At 40.7% G+C, this 14,189-nt stretch overlaps 1 protein-coding gene across 3 annotated transcripts in view; it reads right to left on the reverse strand.

Annotated features, from left to right (window-relative positions):
* Positions 1-2,466: 2,466 nt before the first annotated feature.
* MPV17L (MPV17 mitochondrial inner membrane protein like) overlaps positions 2,467-14,189 on the reverse strand; it is a 40,160-nt gene continuing 28,437 nt past the window's right edge. For all 3 annotated transcript variants that reach the window (XM_075605276.1, XM_075605277.1, XM_075605274.1), the window contains 4 exons: positions 11,404-12,333; positions 9,939-10,009; positions 8,840-8,869; positions 2,467-2,736 (listed from right to left, as the gene is read on the reverse strand). In XM_075605276.1, coding sequence (XP_075461391.1) covers positions 2,536-2,736; positions 8,840-8,869; positions 9,939-10,009; positions 11,404-11,710 — 609 coding nt within the window. In that variant the 5' untranslated portion in view covers positions 11,711-12,333 and the 3' untranslated portion in view covers positions 2,467-2,535. The remainder of the gene's footprint in view (positions 2,737-8,839; positions 8,870-9,938; positions 10,010-11,403; positions 12,334-14,189) is intronic.

The raw sequence follows: 14,189 nt of genomic DNA on the forward strand, positions 1-14,189 counted from the left end.
TGCAATAAGGGGAGAGAGAGAACAACATTAATACTAGAAAACAAAAGCACCCTTTTTGACAGCACTCGTATGTAGTAGTGTAAAGATGAATAATTTAAAATATAATCTTTTAATTCAACTCAATTAATTTAATTGAGTTGAATTAAAAGATTATATTTTAAATTATTCATCTTTACACTACTACATACAACGAGTGCTGTCAAAAAGGGTGCTTTTGTTTTCTAGTATTAACAATGTTAAGGCAGCAAACCACTCAAGGAAAACTTATTTTGTTTACAATTATTTGAACGAGAGTGACCTCGGAGCTAAACCGCAGTCTTCCAAACTCTGTGGACCCCCATTTGCCAAGATATCCAATTGATGGCCGTAGTGCAATCTCACAATGAAGTTGTGGCTTTTTATTGCCCCTAGAGTGAGGCTGACCACAGCTCTGATGGCCAGAAAGGCAGCTTTGGGGTAGCTGTTAAAGCCATGCAGATACATTTCTGGGTGGGTACTCTCATCTTTAATGATCATAACAAGAAACCAAAAGTAAAGGCAATTTACACAAGCATGATTTGCATAACATTCATGATAATCATTTGTTTTGACACATGGGAGCAGAGATAGGCTACCTAAACTACGATTGTTGTTTGCTAAAAAGGCAGGTCAAAGGAATATGATTATTTTATACATTTTTTGGTGAATAGAAATGGCAAAGGTATGAACTATTAAATATAAGGTTGAGGTTGATACAATATAAACTTTTTAAGTCCCCATAACAGAAAACTCTATGTAAGAATCTATACAGGTAATGATTTATTGATGATTCGCTTATTTATTAAACTGATATTGGCAATGCAAAAATCGCCCGGAAATGGAATACAACTTGACGTGCTAAAGTTCTGACTTTTTCCACTGAGTTCTCAACAGTTATCTTTGCAGAAAAACTGCCCAAAAAGACATCTCATTTGCATGCACTTTTTTATTGTTTAGTTCTTATTTGATGTGATATGAAGTCGCAGCCAGAACTTTTGCCACCAATTGAGAAGTAGTTCAATTTGCTTAAATATCCCGAAACAAATTATATTCCACATGGTGAGACAAATGATTACGGTAAATATGCAAATAAAGCCTTTGAATAATTTCCAGTGTGTCTCCTCTCCAGCAAAAGCCCAAATTCGCATACTGTACCTTGGAGAAGTGGGTTGTTGGGCTGAGACTGTCCAGCCAATATGCAATCTCATAACTCAATAGCCCTGGAGTATGTCATTTTGTGCATTTGCCTTTCTTGCATACAAAATTCCCACAGAATTGTACAGCCAAAAACAAAATGACAAGATTTCCATGCAAAATTGGCCATTTTCATACAGAAATGCCAATACTGTAGTGTGTCTAAATCTCTGCAACGGCTATTGTGAGGTATTACTTGCAGTTTTATACCTATTCATGTAGCACTCACCACGTTCTGTCCCATTACAAGTGCAGAATGTGGAACTCCTTTGTTGCCTCTACTGAGAAACTGTAAATGCAGCTCCTGCCAGCACGGTGTTTATTCAACCAGTACAGAACTCCCACAATTTCAACCCAAATGGCCACCAATCCTAATCCCACACACCGGCTAAATCATCAAAGCGCAATCTGCGATATTGTGGCCGAATCGGCCATTAATCAATAGCAGATCAATAGCGCAGAACGTGCTTTGATGACTCCCAGCCATTGTATTAGATGATGTTTTATAAATTGGGTCTAAGAGCAATTGTATGTCTTTATTGATATAGCGCCATTAATGTACATAGCGCTTCACAGTAGTAATACATGTGGTAATCAAATAAATAACAGATAATATAAATAACAGATCATGGGAATAAGTGCTTCAGACATAAAAGTAACATTAAGGAAGAGGAGTCCCTGCGAGGAGCAATGTCATTAAGGTGAGATAAAGGTGCCCCGGAGACTGATATATTTGGTTTCTGAGAGTTCTATATTTCTATGATTTAAGAAATGTGAGCAGCTGAGATGTGAGATTTTGCTTTTCTGGAAGTAGAGTGGGGAAGCAACGTCTGGTGTGAATTATTTATATGTTGATTTTGAAAGATGGTTACATTTATTTCAATTATTATCTGAGATTAACAAACAGGTGGCATGGATTTCAAAACACCATATTGGTCATTCTCTAGTCATTTTGAAAAGGAGTAATCCCGTTTCCCTTCTTTTTCACTGAATAATTTATTCTTCTTTTTCACTGAATAATTTATTCTTATCTTTACCATATTTTATTAGCACATGAGGGCACATCAAGTACTCACAGCTGCGAAATAGATGCAAAATATGGTGCAAACAACAGTACTTACATTTATTTAAAACAAAACTAAATTAAATGTATGGAAACTTTTTTTTTTTTTTACAAATAGTTATTTTTTTCACCAGTATTGCCCCAGTTTTAAAGCATGATGACTTTGACAAATAGCTCCCAAAATACAAATATAAACAACGATTCAGTAGTAGTTTATTTCCAGTTACAAAGATAGTGAGACCCAGTTGGCGTTCCTTTGTTTATTTGGCAGGTCGCTTTTCATCCTCCTTCTGTGGGGAAGCCACCCTTCCGCCTATGCTCGGCAGTGTTTGCAGCAGTCTGGTAGTCACCTGGTCAATGTCTCTGTTGCGGACATAGCAAAGGAATGTGGTCCACAGGAAAGCGCAGACACCAATATAGGCAGTTCTGACAAATGGGGGAATCAAGCTGAAGTTTATGGTCTGCAAAAATAAACACAATTGTGTGAATACAAAAAGTTAAACATAAAACAAGTTTATGGCTCAATCTATACGGATGTAGCTGACCTTACTGTCTCCAGTGCCACTACCACCCGCGGTCACGGATCAACGGTGCTGGGGGGGTCCCATTGATTTTTTAGGTGACATTCTTCTGAGCATGTAAACTATACATTGAGAGTAATCCCTTACACCTGATATACACTTTACCCATATCCACATTTACCTGCCTATATAGCAAGGTCTGGATTACAGAAAGTATAAAACCAAAATAAATTAAAAAAAATGACCCTGAAATAAAACTCTTTCAGCTTGTGTAATAATTCTTCATTGTCAAGTTGATAGTGATTGCAAATCAGACACAACAAGGTTATGGTCATAAACAAAAAAGGGACAGAACTCTCCACCGTATAAAGAGCCAAAAGCCATTTTTTCTTTTCAATGTTTTAATGCAGGACTGAAGCAGGGGGTCTCCGGAGCTGAACGCCATTAATTTCAGCTCCTGAGACACCCTGATTCTGGAGGTACTTACCTCCATAGTGGGTGCCGATAGCCACTCCGAGTTCATGTTATGGCTGCTTTTCAAAGCACCCGGACCCTGTGGGCCAATAGGAAGCCGTGACATCACCCAGTGTGGCTTCCTATTGGCCAATAGGAAGCCGTGACATCACCCAGTGTGGCTTCCTATTGGCCCCCATGGCGCATGAGCTTTAGACTGCACCGCCATTGGAGGTAAATATCTCTGAAAGCAAGGGGTCCCCGGAGCTTAAATTAACATGGTTCAGAAAGTTTGTGACCTGCTCAGTATGTAATTCAGTAGAATTCTTGTGTGCAGTTTAATTATTGTATGACAGAACAATAGGGGAAGTTTTGAGACGTGTAGAAGACATGCAAATGCACGCAACAGTTTTTTTTTTATCTTTGTCATACTGTATACAGGCATACCCCGTATTAATGTACGCAATGGGATCGGAGCATGTATGTAAAGCGAAAATGTACTTAAAGTGAAGCACTACCTTTTTCCCACTTATCGATGCATGTACTGTACGGCAATCATCATATACGTGCATAACTGATGTAAATAACGCATTAGTAACAGGCTCCATAGTCTCCCCGCTTGCGCACAGCTTCAGTACAGGTAGGGAGCTGGTATTGCTGTGCAGGACGTGCTGACAGGCGCATGCGTGAGCTGCCGTTTGCCTATTGGGCGATATGTCCTTACTCGCGATTGTACTTAGAGTGAGTGTCCTTAAACTGGGGTATGTCTGTATTGTATGGTGGATGATTTTTGTAACTTTTTACCCGCCATCTTTTTACTGTGTTTTGCACATAACATGGGTACACTTTAGGAAGAAACCAATAGTTTTGAAATCTCTGTATATTATAACTTCATCTATGCAGAACTCTAAGGCCTCGGCCATAGTACAGGCGCGCGATGGAGCACATGTCAGGCGCGCCTATACTAGAAGCGATCCATGGCCTGTAGGATTGCGCGATGGAGGGCATGGCGAGGGCGTGCCGTGATGTCACGTGAGCGGTCCGCCCTCATTGGCTGAACCGCGCACGTGACCCGGCTGTTGCACGGCAAAATAAAAAATGTTGTCGTGCGAAGTATCGGTCGCCCCGTCACCCGCACGCTCTATGGCCCTGCGCACTGCCTTCCAGCATTTTGTTTTCGTCATGCGCGACGTTGCTCGCACTGTCGCCCTTACAATGGACGCAGCCTAATGTCAGGCTGCTAAAAGGTATCACAACCCACATCAAATCTGCACATAACGTACAAATCTAAGAACTACAGTTCTCACTTGATACCACTAGAGGTATTCATTATACTACAAAAGCTAGAATCACTGCATAATGAACTTCATTTACTTAAATCTTATGTTTTAAAATACAATGCTCCTGGCTTAATTGTGCAGATAGCTACTGAACTAGCACAACCGCTATTAACCCACTAATCTCTTTACTGTATCCTGTCTGTCAACACCACAATAATAATAATAATAACTCTGCCAGCTGGATTATTCCACTGGATCATGCGGCAGGTCTCCGTTCCGCCGCAGCCGATCCGCCGCTGGAATCCCCACCGCCGGCGCTTCTAAGGTAAGTTTAATTTCTGGTTAGGGTAGGGGTTCATTTAATTGTTTTTTGCAGTTAGGGGGTTAATTTAAGGGGTTTTAGCGGTTGGGGTAGGGGGTTAGTTTAAGTTTTATTTGGTTAAGGACTTAGGGTAGGGGGTTTAGGTCCTTACCCTTAGCGGAGAAGTGGCCGGCGGCAGCAGGTTCTGATGGCGGGTTAAGTCACGGAGAAGCAGCGGCGGCCATTTGATCGTGGCAAAAAGGCTGCGACCAAATGTCCTAGAGCACCGCTCCCTACGTATAGTAAGAGCTCCATTCAGATTACTATATGGACAGCGCTACAGACTGTTCGTACCCAGCAGTCTGATTGGGCGTCCTCAGCAATTTAGTTTACATGGCCATTGCTGTGTAGCACCTATACCCCAAGATATATATACCTAGGTTGCATAGCTACAAACTATTGCTCTGTATGTGTCCTCTATCTTGTTTGTCCATTATATTTTATATTAGTCCATTGGACCCCATTAGTGTCTGTCTTTTAAAGTAACTCATACACAGTTTTGGTATCTCATTACCATTGTGTCAGGGACGTCCCGCTTAAGCAGCAATCTGCGTGTGGCTGCAGCTTCCATAGTTGCGCTATGCATAGTCTGTTATACCAACAGCTCTGTGGCCCTTAGCCTCATACACCATCAGACCAGCGAGTGCACATAATTGGGGGCTCCTTTCGCTGCCTAATCTTCTTCTACGGAGTGACCCTCTGGCTTAGAAATTTCTCAGCTAAAATGATTATTTAAACAAATGTGGTTAATGTAGTAATACAAGGGATTCAGCGGCAGCACGGACGGCAATGGGAGTTTCCGCTTGATAGTTCCCTAACCAGCACTATTACAGTTAAATGGAGGGGGGGGGGGAAAAACAGTGTAGCCACTTACGCAATGTAAATAGAGTTGCTACAGGTTGAACAATTCATTCATTGAGTATCCTGGTTAGAGCAATTCATTAACGGAGTATCGTGAAGGCTATTCCCATGTACACATTTTTTAAATGCCCTATTATAATACCCAATTGTAAATGAAACAATGTGGTAGATGTATTATAGATTGTGTTGTACACATGCAAAGTAAGAATGTCACAAAAATAGTTACTAATATTTCATTTGAGTACACTTTAAATAAGTATAATGACCGTGTCATGGTAGACCAGACTTTACACAGGGATCGCAAACACCAGGCAGAATGAGATTGTTTATTTAACCAAGGTTTATTTTGTTCGCAGCCAACAGGAAGTAACCCAGTACAAAAACATGGCAAAATTCACCACAAACTCGGGATACAGGGGACTCCTAGCTCAATAGGTGCAGGGTCAGCTAAAGCTTAAACTGAAAGCTGCCTTCATCCGTCAGTGCATCTATCCCAGAAACTCGTGATGCCTGCCTCTTGTCCACAGTTCACTTTTCCAGGTGGCCTCTAGACACTGAGACCAACCATGAACAGCTATGGAGCATTAATGGGCATCAGCTTGTATAGGATCTCAGGGCTCCATCTCAAATCATGGAGGACGGGATGTCAACCAATCAGCGGAGACCTGTAATCCGCAGAGCCAATCAGGAGCAGGGGGCACGACCAAACGGATCAGTCATGGGCGGGGACAGTGACTAAGGACAACCTCGGGGCGGGCTTGTTGAGCGTGGGAAATTGGTACTAAGCAATGTGAATCGAGTCGACAGGCCCCAGACCTCAGTTTCCAATTACAGCTCCATACGCAGGGGTAGATAACTTGCTCTCGGGGAAGAGGACAATACTCTGCTGCTATTGGAGTGTATACCTCCCCAGCTGGGGGGGCCTGTCTTTCCCCATTGTCTCCAGACACTGCACCTGGCTCCACACAAAGGCTAGTCGTTGACTCATTGTATGCTAGTCACTCAACTTGTGATAGTGGCCTTGCATACGAGTCACACAAAAACACATAGAAACGTAAGGTCATTAAACAATTGGTACTCACATAGCAACCCTGCTACAGATCCCTAACCCAAGGTTACATATTATAACAGGGCTGGCAACCATTTTGTAGCCTAGAGATGGCCATTCTAACGGATCACCTGGGTCACCATCTTGGCTAGTAGGGACAGTCCCGGCGGTATCCCCCTGTTGGCGGCCCTGGCCTATGGGTTTAAAATTTAGAAGCACTACGTGTGCTATGTGTGTGAGCTACAGTGCAGTTAAAAAACTGTTTAAAAAAAAAAAAAAACAGAAGTGTCCTAATAAATATAGTGAAATAAAATCTACATTTGTGTAATATGTTATAAATTCTTTCAAACAGTTGTATATTGTGAAATGTTAACGAAACAAATGTTTTTGTTAAAATAAATTGTATTATAAAAAGGTTTTTATTAAAGAAGCAATCCAAGCCAGTATATATGATTTATTTATTTCTTTTTGGTTTACAGAGGATTGAAGCAGGGGGTGTCCCGAGTTGAACCCCGTTAATTTCAGCTCTGGGAAACCCCCCTGCTTCCAGAGAAACTTACCTCCGTAGTAGTTGCCGGTATCTCTCTGCTTTTTAAAATGACCGCGTCACATAGGCCAATAGGGAGCTGCACCGATGACATTGCAGCTTCCTGTTGGCCCGCCGGGCGCTATGCTAGCGTGATCCCTGGTAGCCAAGTGGAGCGGCTACCGGCACCTACTATGGAGGCAAGTATCTCCGGAAGCAGGGGGTACCCGGAGCTGAAATTAACGGGGTTCAGCTCTGGGGACCACCTACTTCAATCCTCTGTTAAATTTTTTTAAATAAACACGTCGCCGGTTTGGATTGCCTCTTTAATGTTAATTTTTTTAATTACATTTTTTTTTTTTTTTTAAATAAGCATTTTTTTTTACTTCGGCATCAAAATAGAGTTTCAACTACACTACCAAGCCCTGAATTGGCACTACAGTTGGTTTATCTACTAAAGAGTGATGCTGCTACACCTTTAAGGCTACAACAGTTGATGATGATGAGCTAAAACCATACATCTTGTGGTTCTTGCAATCATCAATGTTTGCTCTCATAGCACTGCCTCCGTAATATGATAATAGGTATAAAGTATGAGGTATAGGAGTATTGTTTATGTAAACCTTGAGAGCAAAGCCGAAGGGTTTCATAAGAGCATCCCACACTGAGGGTGTGTATAAAATTCAAACACACCAATATTTATTTTATTGAACTGAGATAATATACTTACCGTTGGAGCAAGTCAACATATCAGTACTGAATATTGCTTACCCTCTCCTATTAACAAAATTGTGAATAGCTTTGTACTGTAATATCTAAAATCGGGGTTGTTACTGATTAATTGGGACACACCAGGGTCATATAAAAACACACTGTTACTACTGTTTAATTATTTTTTTTAAAGTCCTAAAATGTAATGACCCTAATATTTATTTTCTTTTACAAATGTAGTGCTGTTTTATCATCGGTATTGCTACACTTTAAAAAAAGTATATATACATATACATCAACTATTTAGTAGAAGCAGTAGTTTATTTTCAATAGTAATACTTAGAATTGCAGTATATTAAAGCAGCAGTCAACCTTAATTGTTTTTCCCTCACATTGTGTCTTTTAAAAGAAAAACAGAATTCGACCCGGGGCGGTGGCTTCCGGAGCTGAATTGCGCCATTTTTTTTAGCTCTGGGACCCCCAGTTCCCGAGGGATATTTTCAGGTTTAGTTGCTGGTGTTTCAGTTCCAATCCGGGAAATAATAATGGCCGCCAAATCCAGCAAGCCAACAGGAAGTCGCAACGTCATCTCGATTGAATGACATTGTGGCTTCCTATTGGATGGCTGAGGACATTATCATTGAAAATCTAGAAAGGAACTCCGGCAACTAACCCTGTAATTATTTCAGCTAAAAGTAGTGTGTTACAACTTCAGAGGTCCCCCGGCTTTGAATTCTGTAAGATAAAAATATCAAAAAATACATTGTATGCTGGTCAGTACTGAAGTCGGTAGATCTTCTTACCTGAAAGACTGTCCAGCACATCACTCCTGTCTGAGAGAGGAAGACGTGAAAGGAAGAGAAAGAAAGACAGGTTTGCATTTAGCATGTGCAGTATGATGAAAAGCAACAAGCATTGACAGCAGAGCATTAAAGGAGTAATCCAAGAAATATCCTACATGTGTATATCTGTAGTTTTAGATGATACACACTTTTTTTTTTTTTTAAATTCAACTCTGAATGCCATTTTTAATGAGTTTTAATATAATGAGCATTTTTTGCTTTCTATTGCAGGCTTTAGCACACTTCCCCAGCAGTGCAAGATATTTGTAACACTTTCCTGTTTGTGATCATGTGTTGCCAATATTCCCAGCAGTTTCAGCTGCAAACTGTAACAATAGATAATGTTACCTTAGAATAATAAATTGTAGCCTGAAGGATTTATTTGAAACTGAAAAGAATCCATATAGTGAACCCTGTGAAACAGGATTTTGCAGACTAATTACGGGAGAACCAATCGATTGGCAACTTAGGTAATTCGTTATTAATAAAGGTAATCAAATGCAGCACATATTAAACAAACAACTTTTTATTTTTTAAATATATATATATATATTTTTTTAAGCTGCTTGGATTGACTCTTTAGACAACTACTATCTATTTTCATGCTGGGGAACCTGATATACATAGCTTAGAACAGGGGTCAACTCCAGTCCTCAAGGGCCACCAACAGGCCAGGTTTTAAGGCTATCCCTGCTTCAACACAGGTGGCTCAATCTGACCTGACCTGTTAGTGACCTCAAACCTGACCTGTTAGTGACCCTTGAGGACTGGAGTTGGCCACCCCTGGCTTAGAAATAGGCTTAAAATGCCTCAGCTGAGCTAGTAGATGAGGTAGTATGTCCTCATGCAATTACAAAGGTATACAACTGTAGTAGAGAGCATTATCCCCCGGGGATGTGTCATATTAAATATCTAAGAAGCAAAATGGATGTATTTATAATTACATGAGACATACAGTACATGTACGGTCTTGCTCATTGCATGTATTTTTTAATCATAAAGGAAAATACTGTCGATCTGATTTCCTGCTCTTGGATTCCAAAGGCAGGCAATAAATTACCTTGTACGTTGGCCAGAATTTTTCTTTCAGGTTGTGAAAGATGTCTTTTTCTCCATCCAACAGACTTAAGCCTAGAATGGAATAGAAGATTGAAGAGCTATCAGCATGCGCAGAAATTGGAGTTTGTTACAAACTCAGGTTATGTAAATAAGTAAAATCAACACCCTTAGGCTGGGGCCATGGTGCCTTCGTCCGTGCGGAAGCTGGTCAGCGAGCGGGCACTTACCTGGCCATGGTGGACGGGCCGTGGGGTGTGTGCCACGGAGCTGGTTCACCCTCATTGGGCTAACCGCTCATGTGACCGGCCTGTCGCACTAAGAAATCAGTTTGAACTGATTTCTTGCGCAACGCGCGCCCCCAAACACTGCCATAAGGCAGTCTGATCGCTCAGCATGTGGACGTGTCCGATCGGTTGCTGTACCATGGCCCCAGCCTTATAGTAATACTATACATCCAGCTCTGTTGATTTGCAACACATTTCCCTATGTCAGTATTATTCTATGCTGAAGGAACCAACCGATGCTCATAATATTGCATAAAATGTTTTACAATATAAAGCTACACAGATTTTTTTCAATAGAGGTACACTACCATTTAATAGAAAAGTGTCCCCTAGAGCCAAAGTAAACTAATTGTATTGATTAATAGGTTGAAAGTATTACTCTGCACTGCTCATGTTTTCATTTTTTTATAGTACCCAAACAAGGGTGGTCCTTCTATGTCGATTCGCAGTCTCCCGACCATTGGGGACCCCCTGGTTCCCTAGAGTCCAGTTTTCTCTGTACCGAGCACATACACTTGTCCAGTGGACATAACCTGGCAGCTTTTCTCCTGCGGCCAATAGAGAGCTGTAATGTTATCAGGAGATGACAGTGAGCATTTCTATTGGTGACACCTTGACCGAATGTAGTCAACCTGGCACAAAATACTAGGTATATCTGGGGGGTTGGGTACTAAATATCCCCAGAGGACCACGGTTCAGGTACATCAAATAATATTCAAAAAAGAAAATGGGGAGTGCTGCTTTAGATGTAGGTGATTGACACCTTTTAGAAAACAATCAATAATACATCATTTAAATCTTTTCAACTTTTAATGTTTTCTAAATGCTTTGGAGGTTTTTGTTTTAGAACATGACCTTATCTTTTTTTTTTTTTAAATTATTATTCTGAAGGACTTTTTAGATCTATCTTGTCTTTTGCAACTTTTTTCCTATAACTACTGTATGTAATAATCATGATTTTCACAAAGCCCTGTGAAAATAAAAAGATATTCATTTATCACACGAAAAAGACAGGCACAATGTTAATTTTAGGGTCTTTGAAGGACGACAATAACTTCTCCTTGGTTGTTGCAGGATTGAATCATAGTGGCTATGCTTATGATCTCATATCTAATCTTACAGTATGTCCTATCTACTTAAATACGCGTCATTATTGCCCAATTGGTCACTATTCCTTAGTACCTGTGTAGAAAGCGCTGATTGTGATTGGAGCTGCCATCAACTGATCACATGCCACCTTCTTGATAACATTTTGGGGAGTGGATCCTGGAAAGACTCTCTCTATGAATCTCAGCCAGAAGAAGTTGAAGTTGGCATGGAAGCAGAATCCCACAATTCCCACTTTAGCAGTCTGTTTAAAGTCAATTGGCTCATGGGGTCCTTTCGAGAGTTTCTGTTGTACAATGTCAGCTGAAGCAAAGAGGGAGCCGTAAATTGTCACATTGGTCAACCAGGGATGCCTCTTTGTGAACTGTACCAGTGCACGCATTGTGTGTACAGAATGAAAACCAACCGTCACTGTTGGAAATCACAAAACGGAAGAATGGGGAATTCCAGACAGCTATAAAAGTTGCTCTTTACCAACACAACAATGCCGTAGGTTTCCAATAAATTACAGGGAGAAAGAATAGTGGGTCTTAAATCTGTGAAATAAGGTGGAAGGCAAATGATTGTCTTCAGAATAAATAAATGTGTTACAGCTCAAACAGTAATGTCAGTATATTTCCAAAATATCACAAGTAGTAATTTATTAGGACTCAAGAAGTCAAGACATTATTTACAAAGTTTGAACCGAATGATTGTAATAATATGAACAGATTTTTTTGTAAACGTTTGATGCCTGCCCACTTCCACAATATATTTTGGCATGGGCCAATATGACTTGACCAGCTAGTAAGCAGGGATTTAAAAATGTTTGGAATTCAAGAATCACTTTAGGGACTATATGAAAATGGAATGCAGTGATTGATATGAGGAGTGTATAGAGATTTTTTTTAGAATTGGTCTTCCATGATCTCCAGGATGATGCTTTTGTGTTTCTCTCTTTTCACAGAAAGCCAGGGGTAGCCAAGACAAATGATTCAGTGTACAAAGCTGCCATGTGTTTCAGTCCTAAAAACAGAAACACATAAGCACAAAAAGAGAAAAAACATGTCAAATAAGCTCAGAACATCAGGAAAAAATATATAGTTTTATGTATACTTTTTTTTATTGTTAAACTTTCTCAACCCAAACCACTTTTTTAACGGATTGTTTGATGTACCTGTAAAAATGGGTAAACATGAATCCATGACAATAGTATAAGATCTGGCTTTAAAGCCGCAAATACATAACAAAAATATAGTGGTTAAAAGATCTTGTAGTCTAAGAACTGTCTGCTTCGGCTGATATGCTCACACCTGTAGCCTCCTCCCCTGGGTTACTCTAAAAACAGACCACTTCCACTTCCTGGTTGCTAGTTCAATGTTCCTTGTGCACAAAAAGGAGCACACATGGAAGACATGCTAATAGCCAGTGGTGCTACCCGGCAGCTGTTTTAGCTCACACTGCTAGAGCTGCTGCCCGGAAACTAGAGGTTGTGGGTTCTGATCTTGTTGGACCTGACACCAGTACCTCCTTTCTCACAAGGTGCCTTAGGTTTGTCAATATAGGTCTTATGGAAATCCTTACGTAGGGGGTGCGAGTCATTCCAGGTATCTAAGGAGTTTCTCCCTATGTTACAGCTTAACCCCGTTATAGCGTGGTCCTCGGGGGCCACCCGTGACCACCGCGTTATAACCGGGGTCGCGGAAAAAAAATGGCCGCCGAAATTTTTATTTTTAAAATGTTTTTTTTTGGTGGTACTGTGTCCGCCGGAGGGGGAAAGCTGAGAACTCTCCCAGCGTTCCCAGACCCAGTGGGGCAGCGGCAACAGCACACAGCACTTACCCGGCATCTGGCAGCTCTTCTCCCTGTCTTTGCTTCCTGCTTCTGCTTCCGTCTTGCGAGAGCAATCTCCCTTAAAGAGACAGTGTGTCTCTGTGTGTGTGTGTGTGTGTGTATTTGACTGTGAGACTGTGTGTGTCAGTGTGTGTGAGTGTGCTGTGAGTGTATGCAGTGTGCTGTGAATGTATGCAGTGTGCTGAGTGTATGCAGTGTGCTGTGCAGTGTGTCAGTGTGCTGTGTGTGTGCTGTGAGTGTGTGTGTGCAGTGTGCTGTGAGTGTATGCAGAGTGCTGTGAATGTATGGTGTGTGCAGTGTGTGTGCAAAAAAAAAAACTTAAAAAAAAAACATTATTTTTTTTTTTTTTTTAAATTCGGGGTCCACGCTCAAACCGCATTATAAGCGGATCGTGCTATAACGGGGTTGAGCTGTATTTGGAGGAAGATTTGAGGGGATCTCTCACTCTCTATGGAGCAAATGCCACCTTTAGGTATGACCTAATTAACATCAAGTTAAATCCCTGCTTTAACCAGAACGGTTGTTAGTGGATATGCGATGTTAGGGGGAACACCTCTTTGCATATCATTAGCACCAACGTCCAGAAAAAAATATTCATACGTTAAGGGGTAGCACTGGGTTAACGTTACGTTATTTGCTTTAGTGCATAGGTGTTATAATTAACCTAATTTTAAAATGTAGGTTAATGGGCTAAAGAACCTTTGTGAATCTGCCCCTCAGTCTGCTGAACATGTATATGCTACCGTTTCTGTTCATTTCTAAAAGAACATATCTTAGAAACAAATACTCTGTTATTTGTAGTATATTTACCCTGCCCTTACATTGTACTGACATCTTCCCTTTCATGTAGATTACAGCAGTGTCATAAACTGTATGTTTTTATAAAAAGTAAACGGCTCACGTGGTCTCATATTTAGGGGCTTATATGCTAAGATCACATTTACAGGTTTATTTTGTGCATCAAAATTGTAGGGCTAAAAAGTAAGACAAGTCTTCATAAAATGTATTTCAAACCATGAACTGTGTGT

This window comes from Ascaphus truei, chromosome 6 (genome assembly GCF_040206685.1).
Source record: "Ascaphus truei isolate aAscTru1 chromosome 6, aAscTru1.hap1, whole genome shotgun sequence".
Taxonomy (NCBI): Eukaryota; Metazoa; Chordata; class Amphibia; order Anura; family Ascaphidae; genus Ascaphus; species Ascaphus truei.